Genomic DNA, 24,466 nt, shown 5'->3' on the forward strand with positions numbered 1-24,466 from the left:
AACGCCGAATCACCAATACATGTTCTGTTCAATATATAATGTTTCTTATAAATTATCAATGTGGGTAATATAGAAAATCCATTAATCCACTAAATGCGATTTGGAAAGGACGGATATAGATGCTAAACACTCAAAGTCTCTCATTAGAATTAATAGATGCAAAGAAATATATATTATTAAGACCGGTTCAAGAAGTGTTTACCCAAGATTCGAGGTCATTATTGATCTAAATTTAAAACTAAAACGATTCTGAAACGTTCTGCAACCGAGTGCGTAACCGGGATAAGAAAATCGAAGGGTAATTGTTCAAATTGGACGGTTAAATGGACTGACCTCTGCCCGGGTAGAAGAAAAGTCCTGAGGAAGCGATGTGCAATCACATTCGTGCAAATAAGTAAAATCGAGACGTATTTCAGATTTGGATTATCTTTTTTTGGACTATCGAATTGTTAAAATACGTAGTCACTTTAAAGACATAATGTACAGAACAATCCGAAATATTTTTGCCCTCGTTCTTAAAAGTTTTTCACCTTCATAAAAACTATAACTATTATAATGTTATTTGGACTATGAGCCCGTGGTTGGTCGTTTCCGACCATTTTGGTCGGCCTGTCCTCGCTTTTTGTCAGGCGCGTTTCATCTTGCTTCACGATATCTTATGACAGACATATTCTGAATGGGATGCCTCCACCATAATCAGAATTATGAAACGCCTTACTTTCTATACGTTTATTATCTCTAGTTTATTATTTATGATCTCAGAGTTTCTATATTTGTAATACGGCAGTTTATTATAGTTTGTTGAGTCTACTTTAAGGCTAGATTGTTGGAGAAATAAAATTTATTCGAATAATTTTGAACCACTTTTTGTGGTTAAGAATAGTTAGTTACAACCGGTTTTCTTTTTTTTTTTTTAAATAGTTATATATTTCATAACAGCCTTGCTTCCTCTGAAGCATACAAAATCTTTATAAACAAGCGCACCTGAAATATTTTGATGAATTTGTGAATATTCGATTTATAGTATTTACTTTCCTTAGCATTTTATTTTTTATTTATTTATTTTTTTGTTATTAATTGCATTAAAATTTATTAGAAATTATTGTTTTTTACTGAAGGAAAATTTAATTAAAGGATTTTGAAAAATAATAGGTTTTTCTCAGGTTTTCTAAACATTGATGAACAAACAACTCTGCCTCTATGAGGTATGGCATTGTCATCCAGAAATCGAAAATCCCTACCAATGAGATTCCTGATGTGAAGGATGTATTCCTCGATAATTTCTTTGACATACGGGCTGCGGTGAGGTTCCCTTAAAAAATATGGAGTCCATTTTGTCCTCCAGTGTAAATCCCAGCCAAGACCTTTACATAGACTCCTCAACGCCGCACTAAAGCGCCTGCTAACACTATACAGATAAAAACGCGACTCATCTGTAAACATAAAAACATTCCAATTTGTGTTCTCCTCTAGGAGCTCGCTGCACCATATTCTCCTGAGTTGCTGGTGGCGGGATGTTGCTGCAGGGGAATACGTTGTGAGGACAACTTCCAACAAGTGCCAGAACATTTTGAACTTCATTTAGGATCTGGCGGGCACTGTAGAAAGAGTTCCATCTTGCAGCCATATTTCTGTCCACCCTTAGCGTCGTAATGCGCTGAGATGCACTACCAGGCCTCCTATTGGCACTTCCAGTCTCTCGGAGACCACGCACTGAGAAACGCCATCTGCGTCTCTGATATCCACTTGCTTCACAATAATATTGCAAACTTCGGGGTCAAGATGATGTCTTTCCATGGTAAAAGAGAGTCCGATTGGGTTAAAATGGAGAAAAGACGAGAAAAGATGTTTGTTTACAAAATGAGCAATCTTCAGGTTTACTATTCTTAAGAAAATCCGTCATTAAAAATGAGGATTAACAATTGTTTGTTTTTGGTTTTTATTTTCGATTTTGTTCTATCTTACCAACAAGAATGTGTAGGTTAATTTAATTGAAATTAATATAATACATCCTTATTCAATTTTGAGCAGTTTAGTTCAGTATACAGATATTTATCTGTGTTCTATTTATGTTATTTCGTGTTATCAAGTTAACGGTCGTGGTGGCGGTTTTAGTCCGTTGGAGTTGGTGAAACAATCGGAACGGCGTTAAACCGCATCCGTTCTTTCTGAGGACGGCGAACTTGCACGGCATGCGTCCCCCAGCCATCACAAGAGAGGAAGGAAGCCGTACCAAATCGTCTCCGATCGGTAATTAAATTTACGACAAAACTTTTATATCGTAGGGGCGGGGGGTAGGGTTTTAAATGTCCGTTAGGCCACGTTTTCAGCTAGGGTAGTAGAGAATAAAAAGGTGGCAGCTGCTCCGTAGACATCTGCTCGACCGGGAACCATTCAAACAGCCCACACCACTTGTTGAATCCGTCCGTATTGCACCATGTAGACTGCAATTAAATATCGGCATGGTGATCCCGTGAACCGACATGAAAACAAAACTCAATTCACGTTTCAAAAATTTCCAGTGAATTTGACGAACGATTAAAATTTTGCACCAAAATAGAAAATACAAGGCACCATCAGTTGCGACCTAACGTATTTTTCCACCCTACATGTCATGTCTATGAAAAGAAATAACTATCCACTTTCATATAAACTGTACGGAAATTGGACAAATGCTTCATTATCAAATTAATTAATTTAAAAAAACGCTAAATACCAGCCTAAGAAAAAATTAAAAGATTCCAAATTGCAACCATTCCTGCCATATTAATATAATATAAAATAGATTTCATGAACCACTAATTGTAAGTCTGAAACAGCAGGCTTATTCATTTATAAATTAGTTCACAGGTTAATTATTACTATAGAAAGCCGGGTCAACGAATTAAAATTATATTTAAAAAAAAACGAAATTTATAAAAATACGACATGTGAACTGAAGAACTACCTCATATCCATGAAACAACTTTACGTTTAAGAGTTAAAGTGTAAAAAAGGAAACTACACATTTTTGTAACAACTGTCGTTCCATTTATTAATTGGTGTGAACATAAAGCTTTCTGCGATTCTCACACAGGCCTGTCCATAAATCGATAAACACCCCAGTGTTATGAGAAAACGATTAATTAACTGTATTGCCATAAGAGAGTCTAGTTTTCGAACTATCCTTTTCCCCTGGGAAAATGGAGAAGCTGTGCCTTTCTGCATGACTATTACGGGTCGTTCGACTTCTCACAAAACCACATCGGAGGTAAATTTAATAATCTTGACTTATATAAAGTGTGTAAGTTGTTCTTTTTTTTTGCCCCACTTTCTGTGAGAAATATCGGGTCCAAAAAGTTACGCGGAAATATCACTTAGCCGTTGCGTAAACCAGTGGATGAAAATGTATCAGATGAAACGGAAATTACATAGGCATAGTAATTTAAAAATTTCTACACACATATTCATAATTTATCTAAAAAAAATAGTGAAAATAATTCAATTTTCTATCCAGGAATTTCTTTTCTGTAATTTGCACGTTTCCCCCAATTTGGACTGCCTATCCTCACTGTTTTCATCTGTCAGACGCGTTCTTTAATTTCTCGCCATGGTCAGTGCCTGCGTATGCCTATTCCCCGTCAGTATGTTCAACAAAACCACCGGGAATGGTGAAATAATAAGAACCAAATCTGACCAATCAACATTTGCCAAAGTCCTGAGTCGACGATAGGTATACAAACATGTTAAGAAACGACAAAACTACATCATTATTTTAGTGTGATTAATATTATAATTGCATATTAATTAAGTGAATCTGAAAGAAAGAAAAACCCTCACTTCCTTCGTCAAGTTTTCGAGGTAGATCTCGCCCACTTTTCTAAGCTAAATCATAAATTCCTTATGTTTAAAACCATAATTTGTAATATTGTAAGAAGATATTCATATTTGTTAACCATGTAAATAATTACAAATAGTTTCAATGTCAAGCGAACGAAAAAATCCTAAAAAGCTTGACGAAGGTACTGAGCGTTTTTCTTTCTTTCAAATTCACATTGTATCTAATTTTTTTTATTATTATTTCTTGTATAATCTGGTGAAAACTTATTCACTTTTATAACATAGACCAGCAGTAAACGGTCTCTGATGATAGCCAACCTAGTCTAGCTTCATCTTTTGAATTTCTACATCCTTAATATGTCAATTCCGCGTAAGCAGACACAATGCTATGCGGACCAGAATCAGGGACGATCATGATTATATTGTACGACCGAAATAATTATAATCCATAAGAAAACTCGCCCAAATTACTTATTTACGATCAAATATTTCATATTGTACTTCGGTCCAGATTAATTCCTTCACCAAATTTTGTCGTCTTTTTTTAACGTCATTCGAAACTCCGATTAATTTTTTAATCGTCCATGAATTATCTAATGATAGTTAAGACTACATTCAACAGTTTGACGATCATTTCCTTATCGCACCCAAGACGCACACGTGAAACCCTTATGCCTGTCGTTAGTGCAGGAATATCTCTTTAGTTTTTAGAAAATTCTGTTGCCAATTTTTTTTCCAAAAAATCTATATTGAAAATTATATATTACATAGCCTATTACATATTAAACAGTAAAAGACTATTTGTATAATTTATTGCCAAACTAACTCCTTTTTCTGCACCTAAAAATGTTAGTAAATAACATTAAGCATATGTACAATGTACATACGTATGTAATGTATGTGTAAAGAAATTTTTCTCTTTCATAAAGTCAACATTTGAATGATATTGATAACGTCGATGGTTTATCAACTGACGTTTTCTTAAATTTTTGTATACCATGTATAAAACAAGAAAATTTCAAACGTGACGAATTAATTGGAATAATTAATTATTAATATTGTTCAATCAGCATTTTAATGGATGCTTTGTGTAGTTTTACAAGAGAGCTTTAAAAAAAAACTACTGATATTCTGACTAAAGTAAATGTATTGATGGGCAAGTAGTTAAATTATTTTCTACAAATTATACCTGAGTTTCACCCGATTACCAAAACCAGGATTAACGATTGTATTAGCTTAATTACTTTTAATTAATTCAATTAGGCCTTTCATCTTACCGTTGTATTATTTTTGAAGGGCTCCAACTTCAAATATCTATGCTTGCCAAGGTTTGAAAAATTTAATAAAATAAAATGAAACATGTTGACTGTCCAAAGACCAGTTGATGAGCTTAAACGTCCATCCAGTACTTTATTTAACATTGAATATTGGCCTAATAATTTTTTTTTTAAGATCACTTTTGCCCAACGTGCTATGAATAAATATGAAAGTTGAATGGACTTTCTGACATTAACAAAAGATTATCCACCGGTTAAAAGGGTTATCTATTTAAACAAAATTGGCTTCTGAATTTTATTATCCGTTTTTGTTCTTAAAATTTTTTATTGGCCATTGTCGATTAGATTAAATTGTTAATATTTTCGAAAAATAATAATTAATAATATAAAGATAGAAATAAATAGATTAACGCTAAGAAATACATACTTAATACTTATTTATTTAGTAATTATAAATAAATGAGCATTAAGAATAAATATTCACATTGTGATATCACACGACATTATAAATTTAAAAAGGATCTCGTAAATGTCACATTCTCCTGATTCCAGTAACGAATCAAGTTAATGGATGCTCTATTGAAGACTTGGCGATTGCTTCATACATCCTCTCCCTCCGAAGCATGTATTCTTGGCAGAGCAGCATTATATGCCGCAGTTCTTCAACATCATCGCATGTCATACAATTTGTGTTCGGTCTAAATTCTATTTTTTGAATATAGGCCGATATACCGTATCCGGTTATAGTAGGATAAAACCTTTTTGTGTTTTCCACCTTCATCAAACCACGGTTTATTTTTGAGAGCGGGGGATTGGTAGTATATACCGATGTGCGATCCTTTTGTTATAACGTTATGATGGTTGACATAACTTTTCTAGAGGCGATCTAGCAGAATTATGCGTGTCGTGGACCTTGCCAGCATATCCACTGCCTCGTTATGCAGTACTGCTGAGTGACCTCTCACCCAGCATAGGGCTACTTTTTACTTTTTGCAGACAATTTGTTTATTTTCTTGATCGGTTTTCATTTGTAAAAAAGTTAAATTCGGCTTTGAAACTGCGCCGATTTTCACAGACCCGCAATACCACCACAGGTTAAAATATACAAAACGGTTCCCTTAAGCATTGAAATTACGGAATCAATGAGTTTAAATAGGAAAATAATGTTTTTTCATTGAAAAATTATAATAATTAATAAGGAGGAAACTTCGTGGATGCTGCAAAAAAAATGGCTTTATATCCCTACCAAGGCGCCAAAAATCTACTTTTTTGTTGTTTCCCTAAAAATAAAATGTGTTTTTGTTTAAATTAAATTTTGAAGAAAACCATTTTTTACATGAAAGTGTGATTAAATGATAACTGAAAACTTTTTTTACGATGGCATGACGACTATCTTAAGGGGGTTGCTTAAGAAAAATCAACAGGTGCTCCTGAAGGAATCGATTTTAGACTGAAAATTTTATACAAATTTGACTTTTCTTTTCTTTTTTTCCTTTGTAATGTATTTGTGTTTTGTTTTTCTTCATAGAAATTTTATATTTTAGTCTGTTAACAGGTGGTTTTGTACTTAAGTGTAAGTGTTTTTTTATTAATAAAATTACAAAAGATTGAAATTTTTATATTACCTTGGACAGCGATGGGCAATAGGAAGCCGCAAATTGCCAAAAGTAAATAATCCAAATGCCGCTTCATAGTACAAAGAAGCGACTTAATCCACTTTAAAACACACACAGGGTCACGTTAGTCGCATGTCACTACACTAGGGGCCGCGCACTTATATTAAATAAAACCGATAAAAATAAATATATGAAATGGGAAAATGCTGGATAATACCGGAAGAAAGCACACTTTGGATCAACACAAATATACGAGTTTAAGTCATGATACGACGTTGACAAGACGGAGGCCAGTAGGCATCTGCTATTGTTATAACGTGCCCTGGTGGGGTGAACGTATTCCTCCGCGACTGTGGGAAAGTAAGAGGCCCCGGGCCGCTCCTTTGGAAGGGCACGATTGGTCGGATAGTTTTGGAATCCTTTCGTCTTATAATTTACAGACGTTTGCAGGCGGTTTTGGATCTTTGCTGAGAGGTTTTTCTGAAATGAAAAGCTCGAGCTGTGGGCACTACTTGATGGAGCTTAGGAAGAATGGCGGAAAGCTATCCTGGGACAGGGCGCCCCTTCAGGCAGATACGCGAGTTAGCCAAAGCCGACTATTCGGTTTCTGTATTACACTGTAATACTGTATTACATAGAAAATGTAATATTAAATCACAAATTTAACAATTCTTATTTTGAAAAATAAAAACGTTAACTTGCATCATCTAAACCTCCAATCAATTACCCAAATGAATCAATTTGTAAAAAAAACTACTACATATCTCGATTTTTAAAATAAAATAAAGAAATAATTTTTTAAAAAATCATATACTTAAAAAATTAGTATAATGAAAATGAAGTTTACACAACAAAACGTCGCGTGCCCCCCCTCTGACGGCATGTCTGGAGACTTCAACTTGGGTATAAGCGGAAGCGCCAGGACTTGGCAGTCGATCGCTGCAAACTCATTTAGGTCCTCCGTGCTTTTTTTGGTTTATATCAAAATCAGAGTTCTAATGCCCTGAAATGTTTCATTTTCTATGAAAAAGAAATTGAAAAACAATTAGAACATGCAAAAGTGACCTGTGTGAACTTTCGGTCCACACCTCACACTAACGGTGACGCAATTACAAACAAAACCGATTATCAAGCATTACTTCGTACTTTAAATAATTTAGTAGATTTTGTCTAAAATAAACTTTATGCTTTACTCGCGGGACAACTATAACAATCCAGGATTATCATCTCTCATTTTGGTTCCTTTGCAAATATGTTTTTCCTCCTAGTATATTATTATTAAATATCATTTTCAAAACTTTTAAACTTCATATTCAGAACATAAATAGCAAAACTAAAATGAATTATTTTGATATAAAATAAGAAAAGAGCGACACATCACATGGTTGGGAGCTTTATGAAAGCTAAGTACATTCGTGCCGAAACGTGAAAAGGATATATTTTTTGTCAAATAAACAATACATCATAAACAGTAGCGCTAACAAAGGCCACGATCATATTTTAACAATATTCCCAGTTAGTTATTTTATTTTATAACTATGGATTCTTGGGTAAGTCCTTGTCAATGGAAGCAAACCAATTTAAATTTTAGTTGAGGTCTGACAGTTTCAAAATTCAAGATACACAACTTTATGTTAGATAACGTGAGTGACTCTCAACCTCTCTCACACTATATATATACTTGTACATACTTGGGCTAAAGCCTCTTCCAATTTCCATTTATTCTCGTCACTTTTTTTCTTTCTTTAATTGTTGTCCATCGATTTCATCTTACTTGTCATTCCTTCTAACCGTTTTCTGGTTTTAACCAAGTTAGCTCCTGTACAAGTAATGGNCATGAAACTCGCAAGTTGGAACCTCTTGAATTTTTCCAATATTCTTTTCGACGTCGTTTATTAATTGTTGTGCAGAATTTTATTGCTCCAATTCATCCGTGAAATGTGAAACGTAACTAAAATTATGAAATATTTAGTATCACAGAAAAAAATGTTGTGTAGTTCTCACATCCGTTGAAGGTTTATTAATATTCTTTATTATTAATGTAGACTATCACCAAACGATATAAATTGTTATTTTTACTATTTCTCTTCTTAAATAGAATTTTTCTCAATTAGGCCATATAGTTTCCTAGTTAATTTAGTACAATAGACTTACATTTAATACAATTTTTAATTATAAATTCAATTTAATATTCTAACTAAAAACTGATTAGTGGGTTTTTGATTGTTTGCACCTAAACTTTAAAATGACAAGAAGCTATTGCAATAATTAGAATGTTTACCAAATCTCAAAATGTAAGAAATTCTATAAATTTTATTACTATTGCTACTTTTCTTTTTCACTTTGTAATATTACAGGAAAATCCACGCAATTTTTTTATAGCTTAAACACAACAAAAATGACTAAAGATTTTGCAATCCTTGGGTTTCTGTCCAAATCTTTAAACTTACACGAAGCGGCATTATCAACTATTATTATGTACTTTCCTCGGCATGAAGTAAAATCACTAATATGGTTTCAGAGTATCGTGTGCTAAAATATTATTTTGACAATATTCATTTTAAATTCATTCCTTAAGAACAACACTTTTATCTTAAGAAATGCCACACCTAATGTAACAAAACCCATACAAAAAAAAGATTTAATATTCAAACAAAACACGTCAGACAGTGAAAATACAGACAGTTTAATCCTCAAACCCAAAAGTTGTTTGGGGAACTTTGTTATTTATTTTTATTTATTTATTTACAATAATTAACGGATTATGCCTTTTACATAAATGAAAAAGAAAAAACCAGCCAGGTTTCTAACACAAACACATAGATAAAACTAAACCTAAGTTAAATACAAATAATAATTGAACAATAGTATAATGAACAAAAATACACATAAAATTATAAATGAGATGAACAATAGACGTTTGAAAATACTTAAAGAAGTATATATCAATGTAACCAGATAGTTTATTAAATACTCTTTTAATTCTGTCTATTGGATGATAATAAGTGTAATTAGTTCTGTGATAATGAATGAAGAAAGAACTTATATTTTTTAAGTTATAGCTGCGGGGAACCTTGATGTTAATTTTCAAAAGTAATTCTGGACAATCTATTAAATTCTGTATCAATTTGTATAAGAAAATAACGTCACGTTTATCTCTCCTAGAAGATAGTGTTTCTAAATTACAAAAGGAACATAATTTGTTCTAAAATTGGAATTTTCTCGCTTTTCATCATGTTTAAAATATATGTATAACTAAAGGATTTATGTTGAACTTTTTCCAGAGAATGTGTGAGTTATTATTAAATAAGTAGACCAAACTGTTGAGCAATATTCAAAAGGGATAGGACTGATGCATTATTATAATTAGTTGATTTTTGACATCTCTACAACTATTAATAATAAAGTCTAGTCGCCTAATAGTTTTATTATGAATGAAATCTATATGACTTGAATACGATAAGCTATCAAGATTATACCCAAATCAGAGGTTCAGTATTTTCCAATACCCGGTTAATTAATTTATATGATGTTGGGATAGAGTTTTTGGCCCGAGAGAAACTAAAAAATGACATCTGCAATATTGTTTACATAAACAACAAAAAATAAAGGTCCGAAGTGCGACCTTTGAAGTATACCATTGGTAGCTTCAAACTGTTTGGAGTATGAACTGTTTATGGAGTCTGATAAGTATCTATACGTTATATAGCTTTGAATCCAGGACAAGTGAGGTTACACTATTCCATAAAGCATGATTTTAGAGACAAGACGTGTTACAAGTAGATCAAAAGCTTTGGCCATGTCTGTGTAGACTGTATCATCTTGAGTTTTCGCTTCTAAATTGGTATACAAAAAGTCAGAGTAAACTACTAAGTTAGTTTCCGTGGAACGCCCTTTGGTAAATCCATGCTGTTGAGAGACGATGATTTTTTGAAGAATCGGGAAATAAAATCGTGAACTAGGCTTTCAAATAGTTTAGGAATAGAAGAAAGTTTAGCGATACGATGGTAAAATGTGTCTTTGTTTTTATAAATAGGAATAATGTGAGAGGTCTTCCAAATTAAGGGGAAATTCCCAGTTGCTAATGAGAACAGACAGAGGAAGAACTAAGCCTTCAGCATGTTTTAAGACACAACTAGGAATATTATCTGGGCCAGTATTGGTCGATTGCTGATTTTAGGTGCTTCAATGCAGTATACATTAGAATTAATGGTTTAATTTGGCCGAAGAACCTAATAATTAACCACCAAATGCACAACTTTCTTGGAATGTAATCCGGCTTTTAGACTTGTTAACGGTGTGTCGCTGCGTTTTCCCCAGTAGTTTCTTCTCTAAACATTGTTGTTATAGGCCGACGTTTCATATTAAGTTATCTTTTTAAAAATGAGTCGTAAGAGGGAATCGAAGATGGAGATGCGGTTCAATAATTTCTTCTAGGTCAACATGTAACCCAACGACAAACATATCCAGGTGTTTTCAGATGCGTTGAAATGCTTCTATGAAAATATTAAGTATCTGCGATTTTTCGTTTCGTTGAGTGTGTTATTTGCGACAGCTTGAATTTGGATAGAGGGCTTTGCATGTTCGAAACCAATATTTCCTCTTCTGAACCGACCAAACCGTCAATGAACGGAGCTTTCTACTAAAACAGATCACAAATTTTCCTACCAGCTTGTGCTGCGGTTTACCCTTTTGCGGTAACAAAAATCTCATTAAATGACAAAATCGCACTGTTTTTTCTCCATTTTATACAAGCGATATGATTGAGATAATAAATAAAAAAGAGGTTGACCTCCACTTCATCTGGGTCAAAGCGCATCATGTAAATAGGCACAACAACGAAGTAGACTTACTCGCAAAAGACGCTGCACAGAATGGTTCCTTACAACATTATCGTCCCATGTGATATCACGGCTCACCTGAAACAAATTGCAAGGAGGAAATGGCAGAAACAGTATAACGAGTCCAAAACAACGAAAGGCCAGTACTACGCTAATATACAGCCTAGCATCCAACATAAACCCTGGTACCTTAAAGTGAATAGACCAAGAAAGTTCTTCACGACGATATTCAGGTTACGGTCTAATCATAACCAATTACCATACCACCTTGCCAAAATTGGTATTGTGGACAGCGCCGTTTGTGGATGCGAAGCGAGGACCATTGCCGACTCAAACCACGTGATCCTGGCATGCAAAAGAAACACGATGGACAGGGNCAGACCGCATCTCACCATCTCCGAATAATAAATAAGCGAATTACCTTGTAAAAATACAAGATCTCAGACGAAACTGACGAGTAAAAACACATTAACTAGTCTCTTTTCGGAGTGTGTAAACAATAATTTTTAAATAGACATTGCTTCATAACCCAAAAGGCTATCCCTTTATTAATCTATCAGTTTTATCAATCGAATTATTGATAAACACTACGGACTTATATTATAACAAAGTTCGATACTTTATCAAAAACTTTTTTAGCCCTTTTAAAGGAGCTAGAGATCCTATTCAAGGGGAAAGTATCAAATCTGAAAATCTAATTTTTTACATTCATTAGTTTGACATGGTAGCAACAATTACATATATAATGCTTTTTCATTTTTTTTATTTATTATTTTTAATTATTTTTAAACAATATCCTTTCAAATCAACTATTCGTACTGCATTGAAAGGTAAAGTCGACATCCTAAAATACTAGCCTCTCATTTGTACCTCAGGTTTTCAACTACTCATAATATATACATCACCATTCTGTACAAACCGAAGTCTGGTCACATTCACTCCACTGGAGTATTCGATATTCCTCGGGGCGGGATCGAACCCACTCCATTCTCGCTAATAACTTACTTTTACTCTCCAGGCGTCACACACTCACCCCAGAGTACTTTATTACATCCCTTATTACAAGGGAGGGTATTTATTTAAAAACTATCAATTTTACAAATTTTAAGTCATCTTTGTTGGGGGGTTTTACTTTCGAGGATTTACTGCATAATATAGACTTTCTTTAGAGAAATAGAAAACTTTCATTGTCCAGGGGCATGTCTGTGTGATTGCTCAATCGTGTTTGCTGGTTTTGATTATTTTCCAAATAAGGACCGCTTTGGGATCTTTTTAAACATAACGACACTACGAAAACAGCATTCAATAGCATAAACCTTAGATGATTTTTTATGTATATAAATAAACATTTTTCAGGATTTGACCGTTTTGTACAACCAATTGCAGATTTGCTTTCTAAATTCTATTTTCTCTTTGAAACGCTATTATGAAAATAAGGATATTTACAAAGGAAGATAAAGGAGCAAACTAAGGACTAATAATTCACTGCGGTTTGACAATAAAAACATGTTTACAAAGGCTTATTCATAAACCATTATCAGAAATATGATTTCCATTTTTAAAACAAAATCACTTCCCTTTATAGGCTTGAACATATAGGGGATTTTTTTATGTTCTTGAATCCTGAATAGCTTTATATTATTGAAAGCATTACATAATAAAACAAGTTTGTTACTTGAATTTGAACTATTCTGAGCATTTTTTTTAGTATCCGCCATTGATAGAAGAATCCTTATTTTTATAACCCCTTTCTTATTTTTCGGCGGAAAGTATACATCACAACATTTCAGCGCTCTGTACAAACGACCGAGGACGATGAAACGACATTCTTCCATGAGATTTCTATCTTTTTTTAATTTTTAAAATTACAAACGCGCTACTAGAGAACCTCTTTTAGAAGTTTGTGTAAAGATTTATAACAATTCAACTTATACCGAAAAATCACTTTCCAAATTCTATTGTACAAATTTGACTTCTAGCTTTGACGATTCAAGTTCGGATTTCTAAATGTGCCGTTATCCCATAAAGTTATTAGGAAGGTATTTGCTGATGAACTTAAACGGATTAATCTTGTAAGTCATAAAAATTATAAGAAAGACCTTCTTTTTGAAATTTAAACCACCGTAATCGCTTCAAGACTTGCAAGAAGAAAATTAATTAATACATCAATAAAAAGTCAAAGGAGCTTAACCATAAGCGCATTTTCCCTTGGCAAATCCCTTCTGAAACTTTCAATTCCCTTGCACTTAGCTTTCCAGGTGGACAATTGACCTTAATATTAATAATCCCTTTTTAATACTTGCCCTGAAATACCCTGTTTATTGTAGTAAAAAATAATTAAGGGAAGGGGGGGCGTCGCAACGGTTTCGTCGTTTAGACGGCGCTCATTACTGTAAGGTAAAGGTCCCGTGTTCGAATCCAGCGGCCCTGCATTCGAACCCGACATACTTACAAATGAGCTTTTTTTTCAAAAACACCGGCACCCCATATGACCTCTGCTGTAGCGAACCCTCGTTAAAAAAAAAAAAAAAAAATAAGGGAAAAATGTTGCAGACTAAACCCTAGAAGATTTTTTTCCGCGTATTGTTACTATTTTAAAAGATGTTTTTCGTCATTTTCCATCAATTATGACAGAAATTAAATTTAATGAAAATATGACAGAAAGGGAAAAAGTAGTGGTAATATCAATTGTTTCGTGAAAGCGGGTTTCTAGGATCGGTAGCCAAGGGCACGGAGTTAAATCGATAGGGTTTTTCATTCATCCTTTCGTAACAGGACCGGTACACTTCACACTTAGTAATTATGGCAGATATAACTTTGGAATCCGAAGAGCTCGTGACAGCAGAGCTCAACGAAGAGATCATGACTCTGAAGAAGAAAATCCAGCTTTCCGGCAAGAAAGAACTGCCTAGATTGAAGTATAGGCGATTGTCAACAAAGTTCCGTTTGTTCCAGAGGGGCAAAGGAAGGCACAGTATGAGGAATACGACTCGGAAAAGAAGAAAAACGCCGAGGAAATCAAACGGCTCAAGAAGGAGATAAAAGAACTATCTGCCGCCAAACCATCCGAGGTAAATTATATATTATATTGGAAAAGTTTGCCCTAGAATTGTCAAGAGACAAGATAAATTGGAATCTAACACAAAAGAAAACAAAACTTAAAAACAGCAGATGATCGCCAGAGGAAACATGGTACCATGAATTACAGTTTCCTCTAACAGATTTATAACTTTAATAAATAAGAACTGTTTACAATCTATAAGGTCTAAGTGCTATCAGTTATGGATTTATAACACAATTATTGATGTGAGATTTTTAGTGACCGTTAGTCAATGATTATTCGGAGATCGTGAGATGCAGTCTGGTGTGACGTAAGTTTTAGAAAAACATTTTCTTTATCGTGCCAACGTTTCGATCTTTATTGAGATCATCTTCAGGACCTGGGATTTATATAAACATTGTTTAAATTTTACAAATACACATCCTATATGTATTTATTTATAAATCCCAGGCCCTGAAGATGATCTCAATAAAGATCGAAACGTTGGCACGATAAAGAAAATGTTTTTCTAAAACGTCACACCAGACCGCATCTCACGATTTCCGAATAATAATTATTGATTATCAAATCTGTTCTTTTGACTGGTGAATTTTGATGAGAAACCGGACAGACTAAGACAAAAACAAAAGAAGAAACGTAAAGAGAAGTGAATCTATGTAACACTGCGTTCAATAATTTTGATTTTTTTGTATGTTCATGAAATATTATTAAAAAGATAGATCTATATTATTACTGATTACTGACTTATGTAAGCTCAAATCTGCACATGCCCGTACACACACACGCGTGTACAGAGTTGAGCCTATTACTTCTCGCAATCCACCGGCATGCTCAACCCCCCCTGGGTGTTGGCTGTCCGGGGTCAGACCTCGGTCCGAGGTTAGGCTCCGGGTGCTGTCAACAGCTAGGTCATTTCAGCTCTATATACAAACCCGTTAACACTCTCACTCACACTTAAATGTTTTTTCTGTTATCGACATAACATTCACTCAGCTAGGGTGATGGGAGTACTGGATATTCCTCCATCACTCTTTACACCTACTATATGACTAACCTAATTGTGGTTCGAGGGGTACTCAATATTCCGCCAACGACCTTCTCACACTATACATTCAGGCCAATAAATACATTCATTATCAACACACACTAGTGAACACAAAACAATACATATATCAATACAATAAAGCGACCCAGTTTCTCCAAAAATCGGAACATGGGGTAGACGTATAATTTACAAAAAGAAATGTTTAATCGCTATTTATTTACAGATCGACGAAGAACTCATAAAAATGTCAGGTCTTCCTATAAAAGAGCTGAAAGAGTTCTTGAACAAGCCACCCGAGGAGGTCGAGAGGATTTTGGACCTGAAAAACATGGACTTGAGAAAGAAGCTGGACTTGATCAAGTACGAAATTTTCAAGGTAGGCTACAGTTTAAAGTCCCGATGGCCACGACTTCTTTTATATGGAAGGTGTAATGATTTGCACAAGTGGTAAGAAATTAGCCTGAGCACGGTGCGAGAGTTTGCGAACGGTCACATGGGACCTAACTAATTAGAATTGCAACGCCTCATTTCACAACAGTTGCGTCACAATTTTATTTACAAGTGTACCACCGGTCGGCAGTACGTTCACCGCCTAGAGGATCCCATGGCTAAAGCCCTAATTGGATTTTGTAATACTGATACAATTGACTTTACGTAATTTTAAGGCTGTTTATTGGGAAAATATGTTTTCCCCAGCGACGTGTAATAACGCAAGATTCCATGTCCAACAGTTATGTTTTAATTTACACCTACGCCAGCGCTTTAGAAAATTTGCATTGGGATGGGAAGTATGTTGTTCTAAGGACAGATTTGTAAAGGTAGGTAAAGGAAACTACACTTTTTTAGGTAGGTGCCAACATTTTCAGAATTAAAAAACGTGATACCCACCATATATCAAGTGAGAAATATATATTCCCCGTCAAAAATATTCAACACTTAAAAATATCGATATTTCATAGTTTTTGACTTTAACCCACGTTCTGTTTGTTCTATGAGACACATTGGGATTAATCATATCATTATCAATCACTGTATGCCCACAAACGAAGGATCAAAGTTTTTCTTAGTCCATTTCAAGTTCCTTTCATAGTATCTAATAGAAATGCGGATCGCTGCTTAAAGCATTCTGTGAATAGAACTAGTTTTTCCAAAAAGTGAATTGACATACTCACCCTACCTCAAATTATTTCTATACGATACAGCCAGTGTTCCATGAGGTAACAGTGTCATTTGTAGAAGGGTCTATGCTGGGAATTTCTTGGGTGGCACTTACCGAGAGGGTAGTCTTGGTGCCAATGCAACATAAATGCCGTAAGATACATGGAGATGATCCTACAAGGTGATGTAGTGCCCTTTATGCCTTTGTTAAGGTCGCTCCAGACAGAATAGCTGTCAATCAACATTGTTATTCAACCCTCACCGAGACTGGCAAAAACACTTCTGCAATTGGAGAGGGCCCAACTCAGAGGAGTGGTAGGGCTACTAACCGCTCATTGGTATCTGAGAAAACATCTACACAACATGGGTATATACAGCGACGATCCCATTTGCAGATTATGTAATGAGGAGGAGGAAACAGCCACTCATATCATATTCGAATGCGAAGCAACAGCTCAATGGAGGTTTAACCTAACGTACGGAAAAGACTTAGGGAATCAAATTGCAGCAGCGTCAGTCGGTGACCTGATACTTCTAAGAAGAAGGATTGAGTCTATTAACTGAACTAAGGAACTAGGAAGGTACAATAAGCCGGAAGGCTGCAGTGCCTGGGAAATACAAACCCCGCTTCCTAGTTACCTTTTCCACCATACACTGCTATTTATTTTTCAATAATAAACTATTCCTAACCAGTATAAAGTACTAATGAAAGAATTCGTAGTGTTCCTCGATCTGTACCAACCTGAACTAACAATTTGGAACGCTTCTCTTCCGAATCACAAAAATCAGAACGAGGTTTTCGATGCTTGGAAAAGGTCGAGAGTAAGATGGGGCAATAGTGCTCTGTGTCTGATTTGTAACTGAGTTTGTAGTCACTACCAAAACAGTAACGACACTCTCGATCAAGGTATGGTCTTGAAGAAGAAAGCAGATTTAGTTGCTACTGCCAAGCTTTCTACCTATTTTAAGGACATCATCAGAGCAAAACCGTCTTAAATATGTCTACAGATTGACATATTTAAGTTTTTACAGGCGATCTCAAACTTGCTTGAAGACTGACTCATTTCCAATGTTGAATCGATACTGATACAGTCCGTGGCAATGTTGATCCAAAGTGTTCGTAAGTGAAAAAGTAGTCGATAAACTGAAAACAAAACAGTAACCGCAGCTGCAGCAATAACAGATTCACTGCTGTCCATTATAATTGGTAGTAAGTTTAGCACTCACACGGCATTTGGCAAACACATATCCCCTGTTTCCGCACAAACTGGCTTGGTTCTATGAACCGCGCATATCTCTAGATACATAGGTGCGCTATTTGGCGAATGCCAAGACGAGCATCTCGAGACGTTCGGCTGTAATCGCATTCGGCGAATGCCGAATGTCTGGAACACCTTTAGGCTCTGAATCATTGCTTATCCAGCATGTGTTTCTGAGTACTTAAACATTACAGATATTCATGCACTAGAGGGCCAGCAAGAAGTTAAGCAAGATGGGACTCAAAAGAAAAGATCTTTCACAGATACAATCCCATATTACTCTTCTAATGCTAGAGGCAGCAATATTATAGAAGTGGATAACATACTCCAAGATTTTATACAAAAACGTTTTATGATGGCAAAAAATATGGAAGAGGAATGGCAAAAAGTCCTATTCACCAACGAGACGGGAGGCCCCTCAGCGGATACTAGATGCCATTTTAAATCGAGAAACCAAAAATGCACCAAATTATACCATGTGCTTTGTTAAATACTGTTAAACTGTAGTTGATATTGTATTTGGTATGGAAAATCAAACCGTTATTACTCGCTGTTTACATTACAAAAACATAAAAATTCGTAATGTTTTTCTTCATCTTCAAATATAGTTGTATCCAATTATGGGCCCGCTTGTTCTCGCCGTTATTCCGAAAAAAAGTATAAAATCACAAAAGATAAGTCGACTTACAACAAACAAATTAACTGTTATTTCTAATAAAAATAATATTATTTAAAAAGTAGAGAAACGAACTTTCAGAAGCAAGAGAAGATATTAGATATTACTAAACAGATGGAGGACTTTTTGATGGAAATGGACCAAGACGCAATAAGCAAATACTCTGAACCTATTCAGAAGGTATGATAAAAGAAGACGTGAGTTATAACCAACATATTAACCGAAATTTATATTAGGAAATATCGAGATTAGAAAACAAAATACACCTCGTCAACGTCAACGTTCTTGAAATGCGACACATGCAGAAGAAATACGTCAGGATCAAGCAGAGTCTTCAAGAAGACAGCGTTTATTTCGAGAGCACATTGAAGAAATTCGAAGAAGATATTGCAAAACAACAAACAGAAATTCAGAGACTGCAGGTTTTAAACCAATCCCGATTTAATTAGCATTAATAATTATAATAAACGATTGGCAGGAGGTTAAAGACGAAGCGTTTACACTGAGAGACAAGACGAGGAACGCCCTGGCGAAACTAGAAGCTGAAGTTATAGCCGAGGGAATAGGCAGAGAGCAAGAACTGCAAGACTTGAGGTTCGGTCAAATGTTGTAATTTGTTGGGATCTTTTACGTTTTTGTGTCTTTTTCAGGAGAAAAGTCGAAGAAGGTAGGGCCTATTTAGAGAAGGTCGAAAGAAAACTAGTACCCTCGGTGAAAACCTTGGCCAGGGAAGAATCGGACGATGCGGACCGTTTAGTCGAAACCGAAGATCTAGCGGCTAAGGAAGCTATTGAAAAATCTTTATCCAAGCTCAAGCACGTAACAGGTAAATCCAAAAGAGTAGAACAGTAGAAAAAAAATCTTACTGTTTCAATAAATACATTTTCTGTATTTGAAGGAGCAAAAGATGAAATGGACGTTATACGTAAATTCAAAACGCAGAATGAAACCAAAGACAGGCTCGTCAAGCTGAAAGAGACAGTTGAGAAGGAAAAACGCGACCTGGAAAAGCGAAAAGAAAGCTTAGAATCGGAATTAGAAGCTCTTAAATTTGCTCAAGTCAAAGAAAAAGAACAGTAATATGTTTTTAAAATTCATCATTTTCAGTACTTATATGTTTATAATTATAAATCAAGGAACGAAGAGGAGTTAGAAAAACTGAAAAACAGCATCGTCAAGAAAAAAAGTGAGAAAATAAGACTAGAGAGCGAATTCGAAAACGACGAGAAACAGTTGAACGATATTATAGAGTTCTTTTACGACCTGTGCAAGCTGATGAAGGTGAAATAAATTTGTAACAAGAGAAAGGACGATTTATACATTTTTGTCCCCGCGCAGGGTTTCGAAGATACCCCAGCCCCGGAGAGAAATGAAGATGAAGAGATACCGGAGCTCATAGAGACGGTTGAAATCAAGATAGCTGCCTTGATGAAGTATGTGGAGGACAATGGTATATTGGATGAAATGCTGACGGACGAGATGGTAAGTAAAACATAAACATCTTTCTCACTAGGGGTAAAATTTACCTAAAAATTTCAGCAATTTTAAAAGAATAATAAGAAAATCCCTCAACCCTTGTTTAAAAGACACTGCTTAAACAATGGATGGTAAATCTGCAACATTCTCCCTTCATCACGGGATAAATTTAGTATAAATGTATTCATGGTGATATAAATATTATAATTTTATATTAAAAATCGGTTATAAGGCTAATTGGAAAGAGATCGCTCAGTTCGTCGAGCTTTCGAGGAATATATTCCCTCCATCAGAACATTGAAACTATTATTAATCGCTTGCATACAAGTATAAGAAATACCTATAAATTTTAGAATGGCAAAATGTTTCGCAACTATAAATATCTTTAATCTACAAATTTGCCTAAAATAGAAACTATGGGAGAGCCTTTCAAAGCGCTTATATGGTGGTGAAACATGGCTGATTAGGATCGTGAATAAAACAAAAACTAAGGACTGCGAAAGTGTTTGAGGGATAACCCTGCGCATAACTAACTTGCATGCTTAGTCCAAACTGAAAAGAATTTTGTAAGAAGGAAATGCGAAATCCCATCCAAGTTGAAAGGGTAAGAAGTGAGAATAAAATGAGACGGCAAAGTGATAAAACGGTATCCTCGACATTGGAAAACATTCAAGGGCAGGCCTAAAAAAGAAATGGGAAATATGAGATGATGGAGGAGATAGGTGGAGTGTTGTAGATTAGGACGGGCAGACAAGCACGAGTGTTGGAACGTTGCCGCATCCTTCTTTCAATATAAACATTATAAATAAATAAATTGTCTTTATATGTTTCTTTAACGTATTTTCGATTATTATCTTTCACATAATGAAGTTATTTCCTTTCTGTTCCGTTCCGTAATTTCTACTTTAATGAGCAGTAATTGTTAATTTCTAACTTTTTCATACTTCTTGTTATTGCTAGGTATGCTTATCGTTTCTATAGCCAATTAATTCATTACTTTAAAGGTTTGCCCCATTGAAAAGATAATATTTATCATTAACAGTACATTTTAGAATGTAGAGATTATTTATGGACAGTAGTTCTTTTATTCCTTCTTCCTGTATACAATTTACAAATAACCAACAAAAAAATTAATTCAGCCGCCCATTCTAGTGTGATGATTTAATATATTAATCCTTAATATCATGGAAGAAACACGTTCAAAATTCTGAAATTAATTTCATTATTGCTGAGTAAAGTTAGTAACATAAATGGTAAACTATGTGTATGTTGGCTATGTTTTCATGAAAGAGAGACGAGAGAGAGAGAAATAACGAGAGAATGAAAGACAGAAAGAAAGTGAGGGAGAGAAAAAAGAGAGATATATAAAGAATAGAGAGAGGAGATACTAAAAGAGAGAGAGAGAGAGAAAGAAAGAAAAATAGAAAGGAGGGAAAAAGAAGAAGAGAAAGCATAAGGGATAAAAGGCAAATGGAGAAAAAAGGAGGAAAAGTGGAAAGAAAGAAAGAGAGNAGAGAGAGTGCAAGAAAGAGGAGACAGCAAGAGGAGAGAGAGAGAGAGAGAGAGTGCAAGAAAGAGGAGACAGCAAGAGGAGAGAGAGAGAGAGAGAGAGAAGAGAGAGAGAAATAATAATGGAGGAAAGAGAATGGGGAAATAGAAATAAAGACAAGAAGAAATCAAGAGAGGAGAGAGAAATAGAGGAGAGAAAGAGTGGGGAAAGAGGGCGAGTAGAGAGAGGAGAAGGAAAGAGATGGGACAGAAAGAAAAAGTTAGGAGAGAAAGAGAGAGAAAGAGGAAAGAAGTAGAATAGAGAGAAAGTGCATAAAGAGAAAGAGAAAAAAATTGAGATGAGATAGGATGAATGAGAGAGAATGATATGTGTTGTTGTATGATAGGTGTTGTACGTTCACATAGCCATCGTCATTGTATATGTAAATAAGAGAAGGTGATAAACAACATCCTTGTCAGACATCTCTATCGGCCCAGTCAATTTCTTCCCAGCATTGATGAAAATTTAAGTCTTCTTAAGATTAGATTTTGTTATCATATTTACTTTCAGAAGTTTTCATGCAGGGTACTAAATACATTCACTCCTTAAAGATTCTATCATTAACAAATTACATTCATACCAATACAGCAAAATTATACTATACGTAATTACTTTTCAAATGACACTAGTCCTGAATTTTGGCCTACCAATAAATACTAATTCTGGCCTAAACATTAACATAATGAGGTTTTCTCTTAGTGTCTCCAGGTTGATGAATAGTTTTGACATTTCAGATTATTTATTCACTTTGTTCTTATCACATCAATTGTACAAAATTACTAAGTTATGAATGTAGAAGCATCTTTACTGTGAAAAAGTAATTATTTATCTCTTTGCCCCCAGCTCGAGGAAAACCTTGGAATAGAAGAACCTTTTGATAAGAAAGGCGAAGGCGAAAAGGAGGCGGATAAAACTGAAATAACAGATGTCCCAACAAGGACCTTCCTCAAAAGGCAGTCGCAACTCATCGTCGAGGCAAAGACAAGAAAGAGAGGCTTTAACCGTGATCCAATACCAGGATACAAATAAAATAAATTTACCTTTTGTACTTTTATGACTAAAAAAAGTAATTTTAAATTTCAACAGTATATCTGTCTATTGGTCTCTGAATTTCCCTGATATAAAAATACAATTTTTCATGTAACATTGTTACTTAATATTCTATTGGGTGCTTCAGCCATTAAGTTTACAAGTAACTTATCGCATGTGGAATATTCAATATTTTTGTTTTGTAACTTACTATTTTTTTAGATTTTGCAAAACCCCTTGTTGATTTATTTCCTCCATTTTTATCAATATTGTAGTTGGTGCTCATTTGGTACTAAATAAAGTCATCCTGATGAATTACCATTCTGGTCCAATCAGACATGTTTTGTTTGTTTCATGATCACCCAATAATTAAATGTAAATTTTTAACAAAAACTACCATTCTGTTTATTACCGTTTTATTTATTATTACTTGTTTATTTATTTTTGTGACTGAATTTCCATGTTAACCACTAGAAAAAAGTTACTTACAAAACGAACTTATCAAACCAACATGTGGGGAGTATCCTCTGGCCCAGCCCCTAAAGGGCCAACCAATCCAGTCGCAACCAACCATCCAGGAGGAAGAACAGGCCTACCATTTAGTTATATAATAGTGTACGTACGTTTATTTAAGTAATGAGGGTGGATGGAAATAAAAACCAATGACAAAGATAAAATATGGAAAAGTTCAAATCTTGCTAAACTTGCTCTGGAGGCCCCTTTCTCAACCCAACAAGAAGCAACAGCCTTATTAAATAATTCAAAGCAGCATTAATAATTTAGAATGCATCATTTAAAAAGTGTTGAAGGTTAATGGGAATTGGGTAGATACAAACATTGCAAAATATGGATACTTTCATTTTATTTATAGTATGATCTTGCCTATGGATACATTTTATGTTCTTGTTGTACATTTAGGTATTATAAAAAAAACAATATACAAGAAACATGAAAAAAATATAAACATTTATAATTTTCTTCAATATGAAGAAAAATGTTTAATGATATATGTTTGGAAAAGAATTTAAGTGGATATTTAAAAAAAAAAAAACACGTATACAATATATAAAATGCTAGAAAAGAAACTACAAGCCAAAAATAAAGTGACATTATTTGCCTAGAATTAAAATAAAATATCAATAACTTATTATTTCGGCAATTCGCGCCGAAATAAAACATTACACTTGTATTCCTTATGAGTAAAACTTTTTGATAATAAATAAATAATTAAGGATACAAACTTGTTTAAAACAAAACTTGGCATATTTAAATAATAAAAAAACCATCTCCGAAGACTTAACAGTGTCAACGATATTGGCAGTGGTTTGGCAGTGTAAAAATTTCTTGTATTTCTTATGGCTTCTATAACATAATTTTAATTATTACATACTGAAGAAAACATATCTTTCCATCATACTTCACACATATAGAGCGTTTGATAAAATGAGTTTACCGATAACTTTTTGAGAGGAACTTTTTATTTCCTTTCTATTATAATATCTCTAAACCTTTTATTTTTCCAGCTGATGTGGAATATAAGAGCTAAACAAACTAAACCAATTCCTATTCAAAATTTTAATTTAAATGGAAATAAAAAGAACAAAATAACCCAAAATTATGATGCCTTAATTAAAAAAAAAAAAATTAAAAATAATACAAA

General features: G+C 34.4%; 2 protein-coding genes across 2 annotated transcripts in view; one reads left to right on the plus strand and one right to left on the minus strand.

Moving 5' to 3' along the window:
- Positions 1-7,025, minus strand: part of LOC106661099 (neurogenic locus Notch protein) — a 111,802-nt gene extending 104,777 nt beyond the window's left edge. Inside the window, exon 1 of the mRNA XM_014384274.2 lies at positions 6,722-7,025. Within this exon, the coding sequence (XP_014239760.1) occupies positions 6,722-6,788 (67 nt within the window). The 5' untranslated portion in view covers positions 6,789-7,025. The remainder of the gene's footprint in view (positions 1-6,721) is intronic.
- Positions 1,997-22,887, plus strand: LOC106660999 (coiled-coil domain-containing protein 151). Its single transcript, XM_024224547.1, has 11 exons — positions 1,997-2,250; positions 14,509-14,624; positions 15,883-16,035; positions 18,834-18,932; positions 18,989-19,174; positions 19,231-19,346; positions 19,403-19,578; positions 19,651-19,828; positions 19,889-20,033; positions 20,091-20,234; positions 22,621-22,887. Exons 1-11 carry the CDS (start codon positions 2,193-2,195, stop codon positions 22,804-22,806), a joined length of 1,557 nt encoding a protein of 518 aa, XP_024080315.1. The 5' UTR covers positions 1,997-2,192; the 3' UTR covers positions 22,807-22,887.
- The last annotated feature ends 1,579 nt before the right edge of the window (positions 22,888-24,466 follow it).

This window comes from Cimex lectularius, unplaced genomic scaffold (genome assembly GCF_000648675.2).
Source record: "Cimex lectularius strain Harlan isolate CLEC.00 unplaced genomic scaffold, Clec_2.1 scaffold39, whole genome shotgun sequence".
In the NCBI taxonomy this organism is placed as follows: domain Eukaryota; kingdom Metazoa; phylum Arthropoda; class Insecta; order Hemiptera; family Cimicidae; genus Cimex; species Cimex lectularius.

What these genes read in the sequence shown, in the direction of transcription:
- LOC106660999 (XM_024224547.1), top strand. Translation starts at nt 2,193, where the DNA reads ATGCGTCCCCCAGCCATCACAAGAGAGGAAGGAAGCCGTACCAAATCG. An exon ending in TACCAAATCGTCTCCGATCG is followed by an intron (nt 2,251 to 14,508) that starts GTAATTAAATTT and finishes CGTTTGTTCCAG; the next exon opens with AGGGGCAAAGGAAGGCACAG. An exon ending in CTGCCGCCAAACCATCCGAG is followed by an intron (nt 14,625 to 15,882) that starts GTAAATTATATA and finishes ATTTATTTACAG; the next exon opens with ATCGACGAAGAACTCATAAA.